At 35.1% G+C, this 25575-nt stretch overlaps 1 protein-coding gene across 3 annotated transcripts; it reads left to right on the top strand.

Moving 5' to 3' along the window:
- Positions 1-478: 478 nt before the first annotated feature.
- LOC110465098 (probable serine/threonine-protein kinase DDB_G0280133) lies at positions 479-25083 on the top strand. Of its 3 annotated transcripts, none has more exons than XM_021520682.1 (24): positions 479-658; positions 1337-1506; positions 1941-2055; positions 2723-2986; positions 3587-3692; positions 4231-4355; positions 4936-5037; positions 7104-7227; positions 8728-8897; positions 9697-9854; positions 10313-10509; positions 10972-11186; positions 11563-11691; positions 12025-12621; positions 13083-13424; positions 14593-14656; positions 15015-15086; positions 15300-15387; positions 16855-16986; positions 19306-19437; positions 20029-20120; positions 21026-21221; positions 21898-21971; positions 23321-25083. In XM_021520682.1, exons 2-24 carry the CDS (start codon positions 1374-1376, stop codon positions 23504-23506), a joined length of 3813 nt encoding a protein of 1270 aa, XP_021376357.1. In that variant the 5' UTR covers positions 479-658; positions 1337-1373; the 3' UTR covers positions 23507-25083. The 3 variants fall into 3 exon arrangements, with proteins under 3 accessions (XP_021376357.1, XP_021376359.1, XP_021376358.1); XM_021520684.1 differs by having other exon boundaries at positions 21026-21154; positions 23321-23409; XM_021520683.1 differs by lacking the exon at positions 19306-19437.
- The last annotated feature ends 492 nt before the right edge of the window (positions 25084-25575 follow it).

The following is a 25575-nucleotide window of genomic DNA, read 5'->3' as shown; positions in this document are numbered from 1 at the left end:
TTCATGCAAAGGTATTTCATCAATTAAATGGCATGTGCCTATAATATCCATACATGCTAATATAGCAAACAATAAAAATTGACATAGCTATACGCTAATAATTTAGATAAGAAGTGTATTTAGAAAGTAACAAGTTTTGGTTACATGGAGAAACAAATTAAAATCTAGGACACTGCTATACAGAAATTAGTAAGTTTTCATTTGAAAGTGGTAACATTGTCTATTTTCTTTTAAGTCTGCATGGCTGTAGAGCACTCTGGGTAAGTGGTTTTTAAAAGCTAAATTTTTCCACAATGACAAAAGTCAAAGAAATATTCCTTGCTTGCCCTTCTTTTGACTAAGTTTTGTCTGGTCGATTACTTTATCGGGTTATATTTGTATTCACCAATCAGCAGCGATGCAGTGGAAAGGTAATAGGAGAGGAAAAGATGCGAGGTATTCCGATTGTATATTCGAGTCTTCCGAAAGAAAATAAACATCGTCTGCTTGCAATATTTGCCCGGAATAAATCGCTGAACATTGCAAGTAAACCTGCCTGGAATACGATGACCCCTCCTAAGGAACTGTAACTCGAGCGAATTTCTACTACATTTCCCGCCAATCGACAGCTGTCCTCATGCAAGCGGTACATTGAGTTCTTAGTCCTACTGTAAAAGAAGTAAGTAGCCTACTGACTTTGCTTTCATTCAGCTCATTGGATTTGGTTAAATTGTACTAGATGGTAGATCTAGTAGACTATGAACAGATCCTGTGTTAATCACATGTGTTTTTTATGTTTTTTTTTCTTTCTATTAAAATTAAGACAAAGAATAATCCTGTACAATGCATTGCAACATCTGTTTATTATGGAGTAGTACAGTAGTACTTCTTTTGAAAAGGACAGATATTTCACGACACAAATAGCAATTTGTTCGCAGTGCTTACCTATGATTGAATTGTTATCAAATCAATGGTCTGCAAATCAAATGTATTCCTATGTATCCTAATTCTGTAATGTTGCTTTGATGAGGCCAAATAAAAAATGTTATTTTTTCGCGTTTATACTACATATAATCCTAATTTTGTGTGCCTAATTTTCAAGGAAGCACTGTTAAAGTCAAGAACAACTCCTAAACATTTTTGATTTTTTTTCCAGACATGTAACAGGAAGAAGGTTTTTTATATGACCAAACAATTTATAGTACAGAAGAAACTGATAATGCCACAAGCAAGTAGAATGAATATAATGTAATTAATGAACATATTTTTTTTCGTAGCTTTGATCTTCAAGTTCAACTCGTCTTCAAGTTATGTTTGCGGTTTGGCCTCTAAGCTTATACTTAAATTTTATTTTCAGTACTGGCAGTACTGGTGTGGTACGTGACAGTGTGATCATGGCAACAGCTAGTCCACAGATAAGAAATTTTCGAATTGGTCGAATGGAACAGTCTGATACCTTGGGAATTGATTACCATGATGCTGCTAGAAATGGAAACAAGAAGAAATTAAAAAAGATTATCGGAAGAGGTATAGTCATCAAACTGTATATATGGAAAGGGATTGCAAATGTTTGCCACATTTTGTTAACCATGTTTTTTTTGTTTTTTTCATAAGTTACTAAGTTCCTAACCCACAAAACTTTTAATTATTGCAAATTATTAATTATTAAAATGATGTAATGTTAAAATAGTCAGGAATACACTGTGGTGTAAAGCTGCAGTTTACAGCTCCTCTTTTGAAACAGACAAATTACTGTTCTATTCAGTCATCATTATGACTCCAAAAGTTATAAGATTGGGAAATCCCCATACTGTTATGACATAGTATTTCTTTATAGATGTGTGCAATCAAGTTATAACTTTTCTGTATATTGTATAAAGGATTAAATCACTGTCTGTCAGAATTTTGATTTTCCCTGCAATATATTGCCTGATTTTCAATAAATAATTTCCCTTTTCCAGGTATTCAGATTGATTATCCAAATGACCAGGGCCAGTCTCCTTTGTTTATTGCTTGCTTCGAAAATGAGCCATCAGCATGTGATTTATTGCTTAGCAACGGAGCCAACCCAAATGAGTATGTAACCTTTACCATTGAACAAATTACTGGGAACACAAATTGTTTTCCCCACAAATATTTATATCACACATACCTCTAGAACAACTAACTACAAAACTAAATGACAAGCAACTGTTGTGCACATGCTATTATATGTGTACCATTAGTGTTAAGCATAAATATAAAAGTGTTTCACTTGGGGGGAAAAAACAGAGAAAAAAACCTCCTCTTAGTGGGTTTGAATCTCAATTATTAACATATTCAGCCATTTTATGAGGTGGAGGGTGACAATAAATAGTGTTACCCATGACCATCCTGTCCCGTGACCTCTGTTGCAATTCATCACCATGACCCTTCTGACTTAATTCTTATTAAACAGTGTTTTTTTAAAAAAAAACAATGTTTATACAAAGTAAGATAAAAGTCAGTTTCTATTTATAGGGCAACTACAGAGCTTTGGGGGAATTCATGTCTTACCAACATTTTCTAGTTTTTGAGAGTTAAACCTTTTCATTTCCCCAAACTCTAGAGAAGGATTGTGAGATTCTAGTTTGTGACATTATCTAGTTTTTGAGAGTTAAACCTTTTTATTTCCCCAAACTCTAGAGAAGGATTGTGAGATTCTAGTTTGTGAAAGTCTCCTTTGCATTAAATGCATTCCTGTGACAGTGGTTTTTATCAACAGGAGGAGCAATGCTGGGACCACCCCTGTACACATGGCTGCCTATTCTGGTAATGTCAAGCTTCTATCTGATGTGCTGGCTGCAGGGGGAGATTTACGTTTCCATGATAACCTTGGACGAACAACTAAAGACTGGGCACTCTGTCAACCAGAACCAAAGAGAAGAATGAAAATGCTTGAATTCCTAGAGAAGACAAAATTGTTTGCACTGACAACTTCTGGAAGAGATATCAGGGTTGGCAATAAGATGTCCAGTCATGTTCATGTGTAAGTTTACTTGCACAAATGTCGCCAGTCCTTAATTGCATCTTTCACAGGTATCTCAATTGGGAAAATAAAGTGATGTTTTCATAGATTTTGGAAAAGGTCAAATTCCCATATCCAGCTGGAGAATTTACCAAAACAAAATAATTGATAATGGATAAGTTAAAAGTATCTACATGTTTTAAATATCTATGAAGGTGTAATTAATACACCTCTAAACATGGTTGATTGTATTAAAAAAAAAACTTTTCTTCCTAGCCATAACTTAATTATAAATTGCTGAAAGTATTTCCTTTTAATGAGAAATGTGTTACTTATCGTAGGAAGTATATCATGTGCCAATTTTTTTTTATGACCTTCAATTTAGTGAAAGGTCATGATCATAAATGGTTGGTAAATACATCTTTTACATCTTGTCAGGTATGGTGAAAATAACACATAGCAAAGGATATGGAAATTGGAAGTAGAAGTCATATATAAAACCTGTATCTTCATTCAAGTCAAGGCCATAAATTTCAGACAATAGTGAAGATTACTTCTGAAAACATCATAATCAAGTGTACTCATATCATATGTTTTTTTTCTTTTTCTTTATTGTTTTAGGAACAAGAATAATTCACTGATGCACATCATAAAGAACAAGATCAAAGGTGGGATTGATGCAAATATAGACCAGCTAAAGAGCTCACACAGCATGGGGTTTGGAAAGGTACATGTTTGCAAACTGGGTAGTACCCAGGCATAATGTTTTGCTTGCATTCAATATTGTAACTCCATTTTTGTATGTGTGTACCGAATCAAAGATTCAACAATGTATGAATTTTGAAAATTAACTACTGTGAGTAAGATAAACATGATAATCCACCATTACGAGTCTGGAAACTTTTTATCCTGCAATATTTAGATGTTAAATATATAGAAAAAAACATATGTTTCTCTTGGACATACATTAATTCCTGTTTCTGATCGGGGAAAAATTGTTATAAACTATGACTTCACTCTTGTGAAGGTAATGTCTCAAAGTATTGTTACTTGTGTCAAGATAAGAAGATTGACCAATGAAATCATGTCCAGGGTGTTGCCCACAAGTGGGTAAAGAAAAATGTTTATCCAACAAGTTGGAAGTGAGGAAACCTGTAGTGGTTGAGGGAGAAATAAATGTATAAAATCATGGCCCAGGTAGCAGATTTTATTCATCAGAAAAATATTTTGTATAAAAAAAGAGATGCATAATGTTATTTTTTAAGGTATACTTGGATGGTGATTCCAGCAGTGGCTTTATGACAAGTATCCCATTAATATCAGAGAGCTGCCTCCGACACAATGGCGATGGTTTAACATTCGAAAATGGGGCTTTTATGGTAATGGAAAGGTACATTTTAATAACATTTTTTGCAAATATACAGTTTTAATTTTTTATTGTTTTCAAATGAGTACACTTTATGAGGTAGATCTGAGTTTATTCTTTTTATCAATCCTGATTTTTTTTTAACTCAGGGTGATACAAGTACTAATCACAATTATAAAGTTGCAGTGTGGGAAACTTGAAATTATCTTATTATAACCCCATTGTCATATTTATGTACTGAAACTACATATTTATGCCTAATTCCCAAAATTTGCAGTTTACTCCTGAAAATTTCCTTCCCAATTGTTCCTATTTCATTCCCATAATGTAACTAAAAGGCCCCATCCCAAATTCAATGAAAAAACCCAAACACTTATGACTTGTTTTACTATTAAAATAAGATAAAACCTATCATAGCCATACAATCTATATACATGTATTGTATGATTGGGATATGGGGCCTGTTTTTTCATAATTTGTAGCAAACGTTTTAGTGTTGTTTTCATCAGTATAGTTGATGATCACCTCTTCATGATATATTCTATTAATTAAAAAAAGGCATCTATTGAATTCATTTTACCATGAATAATCTACTGTTTTGTAGTATACATTGGCAGTCAACAAAAGTGACAGCTAAAAGGTTACATCGGGAGGCAGAAGCAGGTGGAGAGGTGGATTTACTCATTACGGAGGCAGAATTTGTCGGGTACACATATTTAAAATTATTGTTATCATGTGTTATATTTATATATATATTGCCTAAGTTTTTAAGGATATTTGATCAATAATTGAAATGTCTCGTGAACAATTCATTAACAATTAAAATTTAACTAAAGGGTAGTAAAATGGAGGTGAATGTATAGGAGTCTTCCAAAAGGAAAAACAAAGTGAGCTTAAAATGAACTTAAACCCCCATAGCCCGTTTCACCTCCTGCCATGGCCTTGAACTTTATTTGTGTCAACCTGAGAATAATCCTCAACAAAGTCTTTGTGTCCAACCATGATACACATCTATGAAGATTCATGAGCAAATCTGAAGCCATAGACAAGCATTGCAATAATTTGACCTTTGACCCAATATACCCTAGACTCCCTCCACTTGACTCCTTCTGCCCTATCTTATCCTTGACTTTCCTGCCTACACCACTGTCTGATTCCTCACTTGAAACATATTCCCCTCTTTGACCCCTTATACTATGTATACCCCAACTCCTTATCTTTCACATTTTTACCTTCCCCCGATTCCTTGTGCCCTACCTCCCATTCTCTCCATATTCCCCACAACCCTGACCCTTCATGTCATTCCAGCCACCCCTAACCCCTCATGTCATCCCAGCCACCCCTGACCCTTCATGTCATCCTAGTCACCCCTGACCCCTCATGTCATTCCAGTTACTTCTGATCCCCCATGTCATCCCAGTTCCCCCTGACCCCTCATATGAGCCAATCCCCCCTGAGTCCTCATGTCACCCAGGCAACTCTGACCCTTCATGTCATTCAACTCACCCCTGACCCCTCTGTCATCCCAATCCCCTCTGTCCCCTCATATCATTCCAGCCATCCCTGACCCCTCTGTCATCCCAGTCACCCCTGGCCCTTCATATCATCCAACTCACACATGACCCCTCTTTGTCATGTTATTCATCCCTGACCATCTGTCATTCCAGTCGCCCCTGACCCCTTATGTCTTCCTAGTCACCCCTGACCCCTTATGTCATCCCAGTCACCCCTGACCCCTTATGTCATCCCAGTCACCCCTGACCCCTTATGTCATCCCAGTCGCCCCTGACCCATTATGTCATCCAAGTTTCCCCTGACCCCTTATGTCATCCCAGTCACCCCTGACCCATTGTCGTCCTAGTCACCCCTGACCCCTTATGTCATCCCAGTTTCCCCTGACCCCTTATGTCATCCCTGTCACCCCTGACCCCTTATGTCATCCCAGTCACCCCTGACCCCTTATGTCATCCCAGTTTCCCCTGACTCCTTATGTCATCCCAGTCACCCCTGACCACTCATGACCTACTCCAATAAGACCTGTCATGGCCTTTCTACGACTGAGTCCCTGCAAGTAGGGAGTAAGAATTGTACCTGCTGCCCCCATTGCATGATCGTAAGAGGGGTCTAAATTTGGGATCTTATCTTTTCTCTTCTTTCTAAACAACTTTCTTCTTCCTAATGTTTCCCTTGACAATGCCTCACTTTTGGCCATTAGTTGAGCGGTCGCCCCTGTGAGGAAGGCTTTGGGTTCTGTCCCCTGGCCGAGACATACCAGAGTCTGTAAAAATGGTAGTTTCTACTCCTGCTTAACGCTCAGCAATTTAGGAATGGGATGACTGGTTCGCCCATTGTCAGTATAATGTGACTGGGTGGGGTGTCCTGCTGGGTGTCTTCGGCAGTATGTTTCAGTGAGGGAGCACTATAAAGTCAGCATCAGTTCCGCTCTATCACAAGGACAAACACGAACATATCGCAGCCTCCCAAAAACACACACACATACACTACGTACATTCATCTTGCACTCAGGGGAGTCCGTCCTTAAATGACCACAGCTGTTGATAGAACGTTAAACATTACTAAACCAAACCAAACCAATCTAAGACTGACTTTTCTTGTCCTTCTCTCCTTTTGAACTAAGTTTTCTATACTACAGATAAGACTAGAATGAACTATAATTGCTTTAATCCATATATAAGTTTTGACTCAATCTGAGTGTAATATAGTTCCTGGTCATTTATCATGATAGTAACGTCTTCTTTGCATCGTTTTCAGGAAGTTGCGACATCCTGATATTTTACTGCTGATGGGTATTTGTCAAACAAACAACCTTGACGGTTTGGTGCTGCTATTCGAGAATGTCGGTGTAGGATCACTTTACTATCAACTACATGAAAAGGTATGAATACAGTGTTAAATCTAGGTCTCCCCCAGAAATTTTTATAATTATAGATACAAAATCCTGCATTCTGAGCATATTTCAGGGACATTTTTATGCCTCAGACATTGTCAGAAATTTTTGGGGTGGGGGGGAATGAAAATTTAGGAAAATCATTACATGTATTCAATATTGCATTTTACATCAAACAACATTATATGGAATGAACTACAAACAAAGCACAATCAAATGTTTTTATGCATATTACATGAACCTGAAAGCATGTAGATTGTTTATTTATCATAATTGAATGCTTGAATCCATTTTGAATCTGGTCCCATCGGCCAATTTTTTATAAACACTTCAAAAACAACTTAGATTCTTTATTTTGTTGGCAAATGTCTCAGTGGACACTGACTGTGATAATCTTTTTCACTTCAAAGATTTCAGTTTGTACATACCGTTTTCAGTGCACATACTACAAAACATAAATTGTTTCTCGCTATCATGCACTAACCAGGAGAAAAGAGAACGCCATCTATCATTAAATACTTGGATTTCCCCAGATTTTGCAGGCTCATCTGCTGCCGCTTCACTTTCACCCACCTCCTTGTCATTATCTCTTTCACGATCACAGGTTGTAATCATTGAAAATAATGTTTTTTGGCCCTTTTCTAGACAGGGTTTTTCAGGAGGCATGTTGTCAAGTTGTCAACACGTTGTAGTGAACCGTCCGTTGCACGATTGTCTGGTTACCCACATCGGCAACCAATCAGCGCAGCGCTTACACTATAAATAGAAACGATGATTTCCACTTTCAGTGCGGCCTCTGTTATAAGCATACCAACGCTTTTTTATGACAACAAATGATAGCCTTAAGCAGTTTCTAAAACCAGCTTTATTTGTTTTACTTTGCTTAAGAAACAACTTATAAACATAAACATCCTCTGAAATTTGTATGCGTCCACTGCATGCACATTGTTAAAATGTGTGCGTCCTTTTCAATTTATCTGCGTACTGGATGTAGGATGCGCATGTAGATTGATCACTGTGAATATGGTTTAAATCAAAGATTTGTTTCCCACATTGTAATTGAAATTGAATGTTGGCATCACTCTCACATAAAAAGTCTGAATATGTTTTGAAATAGTGAAGATTATTTCCCCTCAATGTTATTGGATTAAGATGTTCCTATCACTTCGCGGGTTCGAGACCTATGTGGGGCATTTGCCAGGTACTGGCCGTCGGTCGGTGGTTTTCCTCTGGGAACTCCGGCTTTCCTCAAGCTCCACCACCACCAAAACCTGGCACATCCTTAAATTACCTTAGCTGTTAATAGGACGTAAAACACAAACAAACAAATAAACTAATCCGATTACTTCATGTAAAAAAGTCTGAATAAGCTTTCCCCTAAATCTAAACTTTCTTCAGCACAATACTGTGATTTTTATAGCTTCAATAATGTTATTATTACACTGATACATGAAATTGCAAGTAGAAAATCTGTTTCTGATTTTTTAGTCTGAACGAATGTCAACAAACCAAATACATGAAATACTGGTACAGATATGTGATGGTATCATTTTCCTACACGACCAGGATTTATTACATTGCTACATCACGTCACATGCTGTTTTTCTTGTATCATCACACACAGCAAAACTTGGAAACCTGGAATACGCAATTGAGAGGTAGGTATATAATAAAACCTTGTCACACTGCCACCGTTTGTCTAGCAAAGTTTTGGCATTATGAAGAGGTTTGGAAATATAACAAGGGAGATAAATGCTGAGTTTTTAAATTGAAAACTTTTTATTGGCAAGCTTTCGAAATTATCCGCTTCCTTTGTCAAGCAAAAAATATCAACAAAGGAAGATATGAACAATAAGTATTAAGAAAATGAGGAAAAGGGAAACATTTTGGAGGTTAGTGAGGTGGCAACTGAGACGATGGGCTTTATACAGAGATTTTAATGTATTTTTGAAACTTCACCTAATATATTTTCATTAGAAATTAAAAATCATTGTGATTCTATATTTTTCTAACATGTTGCAATTACTATGCAAAATATTTTTCCTATATTTTTATTGTAAAACCAAATTCTCCACACTGCTGTAATTTGATGGACTGCTTTAAAATACATGTATAAAGCACATTGTCATGAGAGACTACTATGCTTTTGGAGACAATTTTCCAGAGAACCTATAACCCACAAAATGATAAACAAATCCTATAGTATTTAATCTGGAATATCTGTTATGTATTCTTCAAAATCAGTTGTTCTTGTTTGAAAGGAATTTTGATACAGTATGTAGTCCCTGATTTAAAATGTCCTTTTATCACTTGAAAGATATTATTCAAAACGTTAGTTCTAATTGAATTCTTGTTCAAAAAAATAGTTATGTGAAATATATGAAATGTGGACTAATTTTTCAGATTGTATATGATGATTGTAAAAGTCTTTATATATATTTTAACAATTTTTGAAAGAAACAAAAGTGAAGTTGGAAAAAGATCCTTAGTTATCAGTAACAAGCACCAGAATGCAGCCTACAACTGGATGGCCCCCGAGATCATCAATGGGTCTTGTCCTTCTGCAGCGTCTGATATGTACAGCTTTTGTGCCGTCATGTGGGAAAGTTTTGAGAGTAAGAAATATTTTATATTATGTAAAATATTATATTATCAGTATTCAACTTGAGGGCAAAATGAACATGAAGTTATCATTTCAAGAGTAAAATCTAGGGTAAACCACTCAATAGAGAAAAACATCTTCCAGATTTGTTCCATCCTGTTTTTTGAATTTATTTATTTATTTATTTATTTATTTCCAATTCAACAGACCCAAGGGTCCACTTACAGAATGGATAACAACATTTCAACACAAGTATAAAATATCACAGTCAGTTATTCATGTAACGCACACTAAAAGATACTCATATGTAAAACAAAAGGAATTAGTGATAGCTTAAAATGCTCTCTTGTTTAATGAAGAAAAAAAAAGATATTGCACAGCCAAACATTTACCTTATTAAACAGAATTTCTTTTCAATTAAACTATAATAGATACACCAGTCTTTGAAGAATTCATGTTTCAACATTTCAGACACGATTCCCTGGGGAAAATGTGATGCAGCAACCATTAGACAGAAAATGTTCAATGACGGAGAGCAACTGCCACTTAGTTCGGGAAGGACACCTCAGTTGTATCTAACTCTTATGGAATATGGATTGCAGCTGGACCCTCAGCATCGACAGCTGAGTTTCAACCATGTCCGGGACATATTAGGCTTGTCAACTGAAGTAAGATTTTTACAAGGGTCATTTCTCAAATGTTGCCAAACCTTTTAAAGTTTGGCTGGAGTTAGCCATCTCTTGTTCTCTTCCTTAATCATTAAAGCCACTTCTAAGATGAAACTGAACACACTTGGCATAACTTAGTATTAATTAATTACTAATTAGGTTATTTTGAGCAGATTGGAAAACCTGACATAATAAGTTTATATGATATAATTGATTGCAGGCACTCTCTCTTCACATAATACATTTCTTGAATTTCAAAATTGTTATATTACCAGTGTTATTTTATTTTCTACATAGCAAAAAAGTTTGTGAAATCAAATGAGTTAGAGGAAAGCACTTGGTTGTAATTTTCTTTTGAAGAACTAATAGGATAAAAAGACATTTAAATACGTGGTTTTTTTTTTTGAAGATGTTGTAGTGCATCTGAATTTCATTTCATCAGATTAATTTATCAAATTTCAGAAAGTAAAGCAGTATATTTCCAATCTTTCGCCAAAGCAACAACCATTGAACGGTAACAGAGAAACCATAACAGAACAGGAAATATCCAATTCTAGACAAAAGTCAAACAGAGAAACAGGTAGGGTTGAAGGAATGCATGCAAGAGACCAAACACAGCAGTCAAGCTGGAAGCCTCAGCGTCCAAAAAGTCCACCTGATGGACAAAAAGCAAAACGGTAAAACAGTTTTCTTCCTTATTAATGCATATATTTAGGGTTACTGTAAATCACTTTCATTTATCATTTGCAATTTACTTCCTACTCAATATTTATTCTGTGAATACAAAAATTACTGCATGTATCAATATTGAAATAGCATCTTCCCAATTGCAAATTCAAATATTCATGAAAAATTCTAAAAGCATCTCTTATGAAAGAAAGAACACACAATGTGACTGAAAGTACATTGTTCTTTTACTATGAAACTCATAGCCAAAAGTCTTTGGAGGTGTGACAAATTATAAGCATAACTGTTCGAATAAATATCACTATGCAATGTGTTAGGAATAAATGTACAAAAATTTCAATATTTTCTCAATAATTTTCTTTTCAGACATGATCAAAATCAGTCTAGTAGAGAAAAAAAGCACAGGAATGAAAGTTCTCCTGCAAAAGCAAAAGTTTCTCCAAACAAAGAATATGCATACAAGTCACAGGATGGTGTTGCTTTTGATATCAAAAAGTAATTGATGTTTGTTTCCTTAGAGTAAAGGGTTTTTTTCAACTAAAAAAAGGGAAAAAGGAAAAATTTAGACAAAACTCCATTAATAGAAAGAAATAATTTAATTGATAAGTGCCTAAATAATCAACAACAAAAAATACAAATTGAAAGGGCAAAATTTTGCATAATAATCATTACATGTGTTACTACAAAAAACATCTGATAGCAATGCTTTAAAAGTGCCAAAATCAGAGACAATCCCTGTTGAAGAAAGAAAAAAACATTGTAGGTTTATATAAACAGGTACCATAGTCAGTAAATATTCATTCATTCATTCATTTTACCTATTTGCAGCACACATTGGGATTTACAAGAGGAACAAAATCAACATGAATATCACTACAGAGTAAAAGTCCTTCCAAAGAAAGAGAAGACACACAGTCCTCAACAAAAGTATAACCAACATCAACGTCAACAAATAAGCAATCAGAAGCACTATGGGCAAGATTATCACCAACAGCATGAACAACAACAACAAATAAGCGATCAGAAGCACTATCGGCAAGCTAATCACCAACAGCATGAACAGCAACAGTTGGAATTGTATGAAAAGCAACGTCTTCATCAAGGGTACGATCAGCAACACGATCCAAAAGAGTATGAACAGCAAACGTATGATCAGCAATCATACGAAAAGCAAGACCTTCAACAAACATACAATCAACACCACCATCAACAAGGGTATGGCCAACAACAGCAACATCAGCAAGCATATGGAAAGCAACACCAGCGTCAAATGTATGATCACATGTTGTATGATGAACAGTGTGATGTACAAACTGGCCAATCACAGTATGAGCCTGAAAGTAGGTGTGGAAAGGCTTCTCCCGACAAAGTCACCGGTAACATCACATCCAGTGAAAGTGAGGAGTCTTGTAATACCCAAACAAGGTCAGTGTATATGTAATTATAACATTGAAAGACTTATTCCGTCGTTGCGTATTGCAGAGTTATCTTCTCTTGGGAGCAGGTATTGATTGTTACGTCATTGGTTTGTGTGAGAATATTACGTCGTTTCTCAAAAATTGATGACGTTACTCTCACAACCCAATGATGTAACACTCAATACCTGCTCACAAGAGAAGATAACTCTGCAATACGCAAAGATGGAATAACCTATGAAGCAGAAGATGCTTTACCCTTTTGAAGCACTTGGTCATATTCTCAAGGGTCTCCATGTAAATCTTTCCTTAGTTCATATATGGCCCTAGTTTTAACCATGATGGTTTTGTTGGTATTCTCTTAGTGTTTATAGAAACCTGTTGGGTCCAATACACAGGTTATATTTGGTTGTAATGTCTTTATAAATTTGTGGTACAAATTTTCTAGTTGTCTTCGCTTTGCTAATTCAGCTCCAGTCAAGATACAGAGCAGCAACTAAATACAAGCCTGGCCAAGCCATTGGCTACCAGGTTTAGCTACCTACAGATCAATCAGGTGAGGAGCCCAACTGGTGTCAGTGTCAAGCCCGCAAGCCATTCTACCGCACCTTTCGAAACAATAGAGAAAGACACAGAGAAGACTCTAAGTAATGCTGGAAGTGTATTTGCTCTATACAACATGGACTGCTTTGAAGGCAAGGAGAGTACACCAAACAGACAACCAATTTCTAAACAAAATCAGCATTACAGCACGATGCCAAGAAAGAGGAAAAGGATGGGGATGACCCCTGAAATCAAGAATGATACAAAAATGTAAGTTTGACATTTGGTTAGAAAAAGCAATGAAGGGAAAGCATTTGTGTTTTGTATACAAAACCTTTTCACCAGTAGATGTTTCTGTAAAGACATCTCACATCCTTGTAAACACCATTATGTTTCTATAAAGACGTCCCAAATCCTTACACAATTATGTTTCTATAAAGACATCCCAAATCCTTGTAAACACCATTATGTTTCTATTAAGACATCCCAAGTCCTTACACATTTTTTTTTAAGCGACTTCTTCTGAAGAACTTGAGGGCCTAGGGTTATGATATTTGGCCAGTAGGTACCTGGTATAGAGTGCTATAAAGTTTATTCATTAAAATGACCTTGACCCACTTTCAAAGTCACAGGGGTCAAATATGTTAAAAACTTTTAACAATTTTCTTCTCAAGTTCCATAAGGCATAGGGTCATGATATTTTGCCAGTAGGTACCTGGGATGGAGTGCTATACACTTTACTCATTAAAATGACCTTGACCTACTTTCAAGGTCACAGGGGTCAAATATATTAAAAACTTTAACAATCTTCTTCTCAAGTTCTATAAGGCCCAGGGTCTTAAGATTTTGCCTGTAGGTACCTTGGATGGAGTTCTATAAAGTTTCCTCATTAAAATAACCTTGACCTACTTTCAAGGTCATAGCGGTCAAATATGTCAAATGCTTCAAACGACTTCTTCTGTAGAACTAGCTTCCTGGGATGGAGCCTGACAAAGTTTGAGAATGAAAATGACTTTGACCTCAAGGTCACAGAGGTCAACAGCATTTCAAAGGATTTGTTCTGAAGAACCAAAAGGAATGGATTCGTAAGATTTGGCTGGTAGCCTTTTGGGAAAGAGCTAACAAAGTTTGAGAAGGGAATTGACATTGACCTACTTAAAAGGTCACAGGGAAAAATATGTCAAACAACTTCTGAAGAAAATCCCAAAAGCATAGAATCTTATAATATTATTTGGCTGGTAGTTTCAACAGATGGAGCCGACAAAGTTTGCGAGGGAAATATTTGTAGTGCAATATAATATTTAATGAGAATGTTTTGCTATGACTGCTTAAATATTCAGGTGAGCAATACAGGCCCTCTGGGCCTCTTGTTAAGACTTAAGTTTATTCAATACATTTTTCTCTCATATGGCATGATTCATGTACACGTATATTTCAGGTTGCTAAAACAACCAGGGAGTGTTAGGAATTTGGTTGACTTGTACCAGCATCAGGAAAGCAGTGTAAGCTCATATTTATGTGATTATCTTTAAAATACAAAGGTTTAAAGTAAGAACAAGTAGTTTAGCTAGATACATGGGTACTGAAAATGTAAAATTTGTCCACTTATATTAAACACTAGTAGGTCAGATATGAAAACTTTATGAGGTCAAAGTTCAATTGAATTGTATCTTGTATACAAAGTATTTAAACTGAAATATGTGTGATTGAGCCAAAATTGATCATAGTACAGATGTGTTATTTTTTCATAACCTTTTTCCAGTCTTAAGTTTTCAAGAAGTTCTGGTTTATGTAGCTGGTACTATGGAATTATTCCTAATTTTGAAACAAGAATTAATTGTTTCATTATTTTTTTTCCAGCACAAACTGAAACAGGCAGTGTTACACGGAAATATTAAAGACTGTATGGACGGAGATAATTGTATTTATCCAGTAAGTCATATATTGTATATTAAATTGAATTATCAAAAAATCTAAACAATAAAATTAATTATTTATTCAAAAAAAGTTTCAGTACATATTGAATAAATTAATTTTTATTGAAAGGAGTACATGTATATTTACTTGTGTATAACTTTAAATATGTACACAGTATTAATTTCTCAAAGTAATTTTATGTATTGAGTTCTTATTTATTATTCATAGAGTTTGGATGATTCAGACATCAGAAGTGACAAAGAAATTAAAAGTCCAAACTGCAACAACCATGGAATGAACCAGCACAATTGTTCAGGTGAGAAATTACGTTATCGCCAAATTGATACTGTTGATACTAGGTGGGTGGTGCCAGTCTTTTTAACTGCAGAGACATCAGTAGAGTGACATCATTTAAAATATTATATAATTTATACAGATATTGTTTAATTAGAGGAATTCATTGTAAAAAGTAAGCTTGTCCATTCCAAGCTTAATGTTGTATGTTTGTATGTGAAACAAGAGGCCCAGGGGCCTTAATAGCTCACCTGGTATTTTACTTTTCAATTCAAAACCTGCTGAGTACCATACAGGTTTATCAAAGGAGTACAAGAAACAAAGTTGCAAGAAGAACTACATATAAATCTGTTTTGGTGGGAAAGACAACAAGAAAATGAGTTTCCATGTTATGTCCCAATTTTCCTCTATTTCCCCTATCGGGCCAGGTTAGCTAAAATAAAGAGCAGTTCAAGATATACATGGTGTGCTTTAATACAAAAAAAATGCGAAAACAGTTAAATTTCCTTAACATGATCGCTTTTTATTTCAGTGAAACTTAAATATCAGCACAGAAATCTTTGTTCCCTTTGACTTATAAATTGTAGTACTTTTCAGAATGAACACATATTATATGGAAGAGAATAGCACACTCTGCAGCCTGGGATTGCATTTTAGGTCAATTTCATTTTCCATATACTGGTTTAAATTATCTACAACGTCATAGGTTACAAAATATTTCAGCAATTAATTTGTGATGTATTTTTATGTAAAAAATCTCCTTACATCCCAGGATGATAATTTTAATAAAACGTGAAACTTAAGGAAAACTGCTTGCATGCAATGCTTATTTGGATTGTATAAATAGATACTGAAACCATGATACGAGTATGATCGTATACAATCTTAATCTGATTACATGATAGGTTTTTAGGTCAGAATTTAAACTGGTGATATGCTAATAATTGTAGTGAATGAGAGAGTTTAAAACAGTATTTCAAAAATGTTACCAAATAATTATGTCATTGAATCTATCTTTGTGTATCACATAATATGATATGTTATCCAGTGAATATACCCCTGTCATATTTTTTTGCGTATTAACCCATGTAATATGACCTATCAGCCCTACGACCTATCAGCCCTGTGATTGGTTGTAAGTTTCAATTGTTTCAATTGTGACGTCACGCCTAGAACAAGTACATGACGTCACAGACTTACGAACTGGAGTAAAAATGGCGGCTGTTTACATTTCAAAGTTGCATGAAAAATGTTGTTTTGCACGAATAAATGCCACAAATCTTGATTTACTATGTGATAAAAAGGATCTTACATTCGTTTTCATTTCATATGAAATTTATAAAACTTGTCACAATTTTTTTTCATTTTCACTCGCCAGAGGCTCCCTAAATTGAATAATCCTTAGAATCGTTTCATAGATCTCATATGAAATGGAAACTCATTTAAGATCCTATATATATGTGCTAAGAAAACTAACACATTTCTACAGGTGTCAAACCCATGAGGAAAATGAGAAATCCATCCCCAGCTAAAAAGGTGGACAAGGCATACCATGCATCTTCACCTGTCAACGATGTTATGAACAGCAGTAGTCTGACTACTGTCTCACCATGTGATAGTGGTATGATAATGTGTTACACATGCATGTATCCTAGTAATGTATCTATATACCTGATACATGTACAGTAGGTGTATTAGATATATACAATTCAAAATGCATGGAATAAGTATAAATGTATAACAGTTTCAAATCCATGTAATTGCATTTTATTTAATATCAGCATTCCACATTCTGTACTTTGGATATTGTTCTATGATTAGCTCATGTGAGCTACATGACTGTACATTATGTATGGCATAGCTATTAATAACTGTGTTGCAACACTTTTGTTATTTTTCTAAAATAGCAAAATTGATTCTGATTGGAAATCTTATTCCTGTGGATCACAATTTACACATTTATCAACTTATATAAGAACTACATATATATATATATATACCCATTGCCATCCTTTTGAATTACACTTTAAGCTGCTATAAGAGCTATTTTATAGAAACTTCATATTTGATAAAAATAAAAACTTTGAAATGATTCAAGGGGGAGGAATTAATTTATGATTGTGTCAAAATCTAAAGATTTCTTAATTCAAGGTACCTCTTTTTGACAAAATATTAGCCTAAATAATGATGAGATTTTTTTAAAAAAGGAAAAAATGAGGGTGAAAAAAAATCATAGTTGACTTCCGAAATAGGGAGATTTCTCAACTGGCATTACAAGATTGAACCAGTGCAGATCAATGTTGGTTTTTTTTCAAATGCATGTATATTTATTTCCCATTTACTTCATATATATGTAATAAAGTAATGCATCACCTAATATACATTATATCTATAAACACTTGATGATTAACAGATAGTATATCAGTAAGATATGTACGTGGATCTAAGACATTTTTAGCTCACCTGGCCCGAAGGACCATGGTGAGCTTATGCCATACCGCAGCGTCAGTCTGTCAACTTTTCCTTTAAAACGCTACTTGTCCTGAAAGGCTCAGTAGATTTTGAATAAATTTGGTCTGGAGCATCCTTCGGCTAAGGTGACTCAATTATGTATAAATAGTGGGCGTGGCCCCCCTGAGAATAGAGGGGTGGGGCCCAATAGGGGAAATAGAGGTAAAACCTTTAAAATCCTTCTTCTACCGAAGGGACTAAGGGATTTTATCCTAATTTAGTCTTTAGCATCCTTGGGCCAAGGGGACTCAATTTGTATAAACAGTGGGTGTGGCCCCCATGGGGCAGCGGGGTGGAGCCCAATATGAGAAATAGATGTAAACCTTTAAAATCCTTCTTCTACTATAGGGATTAAGGGATTTTATCCCAATTTGGGCTTGAGCATCCTTGGGAAAAAGGGACTAAATTGTGTATAAACAGTGAGTGTGGCCCCCCTGAGGGCAAAGGGGCAGGGCACAATAGGGAAAACATAGCAAATTCTACGAAATCTTTTTTCTTCTGTAAGAAGAAAGGTTTTTGTCCAAATTTGGTATGAAGCACCCTTGGTTGAAGGGGAACAATTTTTGTATAAACAATGGGTCTGATACCCCTTGGGGCCGAGAGGCAGGGCCCAATAGGGGATGTAGAGGAATAGCTTTAATATCCTTTTTCTCCGTTGGGATGAAGGTATTTTAACCAAATTTGAACAGTAGCATCCCATGGGGAACGGAAATCAATTTTGTGTAAATGGTGGGTCTGAACCCCCTGGGGCCTAAGGGGTGAGGCCCATGGGGGTAATTTAGGAAATTCTTTAAAAGTCTTCTTCGATCTGTAGGAATGACAGAATTTTGTCCATATTTGGTCTAAAGAATCCTTTGGTAAAGGGGACTTAATTTTGTATAAATGGTGGGTCTGAACCCTCTGGGGGCAGAGAGGCGGGGCCCAATAGAGGATATAGAGGAATAGCTTTAATATCCTTTTTCTTCCGTTGGGATGAAGGTATTTAAACCAAATTTGAACCGAAGCATCCTATGGGGAAGGGAAATCAATTTTGTATAAATGGTGTTTTTGAACCACCTGGGGGCAGAGGGACTGGGCCAAATAGGGAAAATAGAAAAATAGCTTTAAAACCTTTTTTTTTTTTTGTAGGGATGACAGGATTTTGTCCATATATGGTCTAAAGCATCCTTAGGTGAAGGGGACTTAATTTTGTAGCAACCGTGGGTCTGACCCCCCTGGGGAAACATAGCAATAGGGGAAATGTATCAAATTCTTCAAAATCCTCCTTTTCCTGTAGGAATAACAGGATTTTGTCCAATTGCATATAAATACAACCCCTGACTTACCATGTAATACATGTTCATTACCAGCAACATCTGGCTATTTCAACTTCAAATTTCCAGGTGATCGATACAGGCCTTCTGGGCCTCTTGTTATTGATTTTAATCAGGTTCTGCTTTCTGCGACAACAGCAGTGTCGGATCTGAACTCATTGAGAAATGGGTGGCACATGAATTAATAAAAGTGAGGAACTCTCTGAGTGAAGAAGTTTTTCATGCTCTGGATATAAAAGAAAATATCAGTAAGTTTAAAATTGAAATATAACATACCTAAAACATGTAATCAACTCAGATTTTTTATTTAATGGAAGGTTCAGTTTAATTAATTCAGAACATTAGGGAAAATACCAACAGAAAAACTGCTTCCCCTCCAACAAATAGCCCTTAGTTAATTTGGTAATACTTGATTAAATGACTGATCAAATTAGTTTTTGCAGTTTCTGTGTAACAGAGCGCATGATTGATTAAATTTAAATCACTGCCTCTGCTAGGGATCGAACCCGGGACCTCTCGGATACTAGTCTTACGCTCAACCGATCGAGCTAAAGAGAAGTTCTCTCTAGTCGAGCGATATATTGCGGCTAGTATTTACCAGGGTTATACATCTGCACATTATTAATTTAAGTGATTAACTAAATTTGTGATTTTGATTTGTCTTCAAAATCTATAAATTCAGGTATATACAGTTACCTAGTACATAATGTTACCACAGGTTGGCAGTGGTTATATATATAGGTTTCCATGTCAACTTTTAACTGCTGTTAGCCTTGCTTTATTTATGTTAGTCATCTAGATATATATATTCTAATAGGATGTAATTTAAACTTTTTCAGCATCAAATGCAAGAATAAGGAGTCCATTGTTTGATGACAGTCAACATTATGATTCTGTTCCTTGCAAGACAAAGGCAAAACAAGGAAAAAAGGTAATTATCTAAACATTTTTATAAAGGTAACATGTTTTATCCTATTTCCAAATCGCTGACTGTACTTTCAGTCTAGCTTTGCAAGTTACTTATGGTCTTCAAATTTCATTCATGCGATAAGTGTTGCAAGAAGAAGTGTTTTAATGAGATAGTGTACTTCAGATATCATTTTATCAGTTGGTGTGTCACATTGTCCTGGACATATCTTATATACTCTGTCACTTGTTATTAATAACAAATTTTGTATGCGAGTCCACTCTATGGATGGTGGAGTGTTTCATACTGAAATGGGGTACGTCTTATAACCAAATATATACAGATCAAGTTATGGCCTTTCGTTCATTTTTGATACCAACCTTTGTCCCAAGGTCGGGGACTGTAGATTGCTCATAATACTTTAAAATATGTTCACTTTCATATCAGACTCTAGGATATTTCTTTGCATTGAGTGTAGGAAGTATTCCCCAGACAAACAATTCAAGCGGTCAAAAAATAGATCAATGACCTACTTCTGGTATGTCAAACTCCATTCCAACATGTACATGGATTCTGTAACTCAAGGTGAGTTAGTATAGGAAATATTCCCCACGAAAACTTTTGGATTAGAAGGAAGGAGGATCAATGAAAATGTAAGGAAGATGAATAGAGTGCAAATCTAAAATCAACTCAAGTAGTATGGATAGCTGACTAGTAAAAGGATATTGACCAAACATTGCAATTCTGTTATGTTTATTGACTGTAGAACCTAAATTTTCTAGATCCTTCATTCTCAGCAAAAGGGGGTGAGTAGTGAGATGGCTTGATCATTAATAAAAATATCTGTTATCTGATCCCTAATGGACTCCGACCAATTGGACTCGATCGTACCAGTAGATATTCATTCACACTGTCAGATTGTATTGCAGAAAGGAAACAAGAAAACAGAAGTGGAGGAATTCTATTTTGATGATGAGCTAAACCAAGATCTAGAGGAACACAGTAACATACAGTTACAGTCTCCACTGTCCTCACCTCCAGTTTCCTACGGACTCAAGGCGCGTAAAAGTTCCTTTATCATCACACCTCAAACTTGCAATGAATTTGGAGAAACAAAACTTAGAGGTTTGTTTTGATAAGATGATTTTCAGTGAAAATTCCTTCAAAATCGATGAAATTAATACCATTGCAAGTTCACTGTACTCATTCTTTGATAGAACCATACTGGTGAAATTTAGTGTGGTCAGGTGCCAATGGATAATGCACTCGCCTTTCACCTAGGCGGCTCGGATTTGATTCCCCAATTGGAAGTAAAAAGGTCTTGGGTCAAAAAAATAAGACCCTGATCTGCACGCTTCCATCCAGATAAATAAGACTGATTAATATGAGTCAGAAACTTGTTTCATATTTGTTCAGGAAGATAAAGCTGGCTAAAGAATGTGCTTACCTAAGGTAATTTTGTTTAAAGGGATTGGCGATTAAATATTTTAAAAGTATGAGATTTCACTCATTAACCCCTGAATTTCATAATGAACTATTCCAACCTTTGAATTGGGAGAGTTCAAATGTGTCTTCAGGGGTGAATGAGTTAAAGGGATCAGTGAGATCCTAGTTTTCTTTGAGGTATACATATTAAAATTCACTGCAAGGCTAACTAGCAGATCTTTTCTGCAAAATCAAAATTACCTACAGAACTTGTTAATACAAATTCTTACCTGTAGAACATGTTTATACAAATTCTTACAATCCTACCTGGTGGTTTTTGTACTTAATAGTATTGTATTGCTTCATTTATTTTCAGACGGAACAGACTACAACCAATCTCTTTGTATAGAACGATATCAGCAAAGCGCTCAACCAAGTCAAGTCACAAATGTAATTTTATTGTTCAACTGACATTCTATTCAAAACCATACATATGTACAGTAGTTGTTTCTGATATGGCTTTGTCTAGATCCCTATGTGTGGGTAGTAGGAACTTAACATTTACTATGAATAGGTGGTCAGGCCTAAAATGACTGGGCATGTGGAACCTATAAAATCTGGCATAAGAAGATAATTTGTACTTTGTTAATTTACAAATTAATTAATTGAAAAGTACGTTATAAATTATGGCTGGATGAAAAAACATTCAGATAATTATGGATTAAGAAGAAACTACATTACCAGTAAGTGTCTAACACAATTTCTACAGGGAACATAACAAAATCAATAGGAACAGTCTACTCTACGTAGAGTGGCTATTGCTATTTATAACATTACCAGTATAAAATCACAAGGGAGGCAGCCCTAAAACAAACCACAGATAAAATGTGTAAGGTAGCATATAACCTTAAGGCAACAGTCTTAGGCAGTAGAACATTATCTCTATATAGAAAACATGGTACAAGTACTGATATTACAGCCATAGCTAGCCAATCAGACCACTGATTTCATGTACCGGTAGCAAACATTATCTAATGACCAATCCATTTTAACAAGAGAAAATATCAGAGCTCTGTCAAAATACTTGAGAAGTTGAAACATAATTTTCTTGCATCATAAGCACCTAAATCTAGTCGCCTATTGTTGCGATATGTCGGTACAATGTAGTATGATAGAGTATATACATGTATACAAATATGTAATACTCATAAATGACAAACCTGTCAAGATCAAAGAGAGCTAGAACAATTAATTGTTTGTAGTGGCCATATATCCACTATGTAATTATGTAAAGCCTGTATATATACACATACACTGGTGTCTGGTATGCATTTAACTGCTTAACTTCAGACTAGAGGCTATGATCCACCTATAGACAATGGGTTTTCAACTGTACATATATTATTAACATGTTCCTTTGCCGATTTTGGAGTGGGTTAGTGTAACTATAATAAAATTGTCATTAGGTAGACACCCTTTTGTCCATGTTACTTCTGCCAAAAAATGCATCATTCTGTGTCAAATCTTCTCTTATAAAGACATGTGACCCTTAATGTGTATTACCTATAGCTGAATTGATATCCTCCTTTAGTAAGATTTAATGTAGACCTAATTGACGTAAATAATTTCTCCGTTTATGCACCCTGAATATTTGATTCAAATATAAAATTTAAACAGGTAGATTTGAAATGTACATGACCTATTGAAAATTATAAATATTTTGAAAAGTATTTTTTTTTTTTATATATATACACTGTATCAGTATGTTTTCTAATATCTGTAATTTGTTTTCACTGCAGACTGGAAACTTTTCTCATGAAAGACCTGCCTATGTCAGCACTGTTACCATAAGTTCCAACCTCAAGGATCCAGAAAAGCATGATATAACTCACACGCTGACAGACCTAGACAATGGTGCAACAAACACCATGTACAGAAAGTCTATCAGAGCTTCACGGGTTGTTTCTTCTCTGTTTGGACAATGATAACGTCTGTGTGTTCCCTAGAAATTTTGCATGATGTGATATTGTTAACTTATCTCATTTACATTCAGCAAGACTGATTCACTAAAGTGCCTGTTCAAATGGAATTGATGTTAATTATTGTGTATATAATATTCTGAGAAAGAAGTTTTCCTCAGAGGTCCTAGCTCTGTGTTGAAATTTTGTACATTATTGTATTATAGAAATTGTACCATATATGTTATTCAGAGTTGTTTTAATATATGCCTAAAGGACAATGATTATCTTATGAGGACAACCTTGGTAAAAAAAAGTGCGGTCAATTTTACCTTTCTTACTAAATTCCAGCTTCAATCCCCATATGCTGTGGTGACACTCATGTTCAAAGGGAGATAATACTGTTTCCATACCAAGCACTGAAAACCATGGCCAGATTAGGCTAAAAAAAGTTGTTTATATCTTTTCAAAGGAAACAATCAGAAGAAAATTGATATTAAACTGTTAACATAACAGTTAAATACATTGCAGTAACTGCAGCTCAAATATCATATTTATGTTTTTGTTTAATAATGAAATTGTATTAGGGTATTTGACTATTTCAAACCATGTGGTCAGATCTTTGAGCTATTATTTCAGCATTTCAGCATGTTGTGTAGAAAGAGTAAGAGTTCAAAATAATTAAAAACTTGAACTTATATGGACTACACATTCTAATACAATATTTGGTTAAATGTTTAATTTTTTTGAAAGTCTGTTGTCCAACATATAAACGTTTTTCCCCATTGTGTTAAAACATGATTAATTATAGTCTCCTATATACATCATACGTGGCTTGCTTTTAAGGTGATCACTTTCTTGTTATGAAAGTCTATTTATTCTGAAATTCAATCTCTTTAAAGGCATTACTGATGTATTTAACAAAATGTACTTTTGGTTTAACATTTGACACTTTTTTTTAATTTATAACATTATATTCTTAACATGCATAAAGTATCGTTCGTAGAGATATCTGTAAACGAATTCAAGATATCTTTAAATGCATTAAAGAAAATTGTATCGAGGATGAATGTCTGCTTTTCATTCTCTATATATCATGGAAATGAATCATTGACTTATAGCTACAGACTTGATGTAAATTGAACCGCTATTTATTCTATCAAACACATTTGTTGACATTTGACTGTACTGTACAACAATGGAATTTTCCATAAGATTATGCAGTTGTTCTCACATATATTATACTCAACTATGTTATTTATTGTTTCTGGTGTACAGATGCTTAAAGCTCCTGATGACCCTTCATTTCAATGTGTTAATATATATGTGCACGATTGTTCTTTTATTTTTTAATCAGAATATATTACAAATAATAGGGATGCTAATTGATGCTGGACCTCAAGTTTTTATTTGTGGAAGAGGTTATGCGATCATATGTTATCAGACAGGCTCTAAATGTTATCAGTATTTCAAGATATGGGTGACATATGAACACTAGAGGAATTTTCTTTTGATACTTGCTGTTAAGTTTACAAATACAATTTGTATAAACATTTTTAGATCACCTGAGACAAAGTCTCAAGTGAACTATTGCGATCGCCTTTTGTCCGTCGTCGTCCGTCCGTAAACAATTTACATTTTCGACTTCTTCTCCAAAACTCCTGAACCAATTTCAATGAAATTTTGCAGAAAGCTTCCATGGCCAAAGGTCAACAAAAATAGTTGCCGGTTTGGCCCCCGGCCCCCAGGGGGGCCAAAAAGGGTAAAATTGACTAAAATTTCAAACTTCTTCTCAAGACCCAGATATGGTAGAATCAAATACTCTTCATAGATGGAAGGGTCTTAAGGTGTTTTACCAAAATTGTGAATTTCTTGACCCTGGTGTCTCACGTTTCCCCCTGGAGAGGGGGTAAACTTTACTATAGTTTATATAGGGAAATCACATTTTGGACTAACATTTGTTTAATTGCCATTGGAGGTAATTCAATTTAGGTTAGCATTATCAGTATTGGGTAGCAGTTTGATGGTATGCACATATGAGCCCTGACTGACACCCGGGGCTATTGGGTGGGGCCAAAAAGGGTTGAATTGACTGA

The sequence above is a fragment of the Mizuhopecten yessoensis genome, unplaced genomic scaffold (genome assembly GCF_002113885.1).
Source record: "Mizuhopecten yessoensis strain PY_sf001 unplaced genomic scaffold, ASM211388v2 scaffold11055, whole genome shotgun sequence".
Lineage (NCBI taxonomy): Eukaryota > Metazoa > Mollusca > Bivalvia > Pectinida > Pectinidae > Mizuhopecten > Mizuhopecten yessoensis.
The sequence above is the reverse complement of the archived record's forward strand: the minus strand, read 5'-3'. Positions and strand labels throughout refer to the sequence as shown.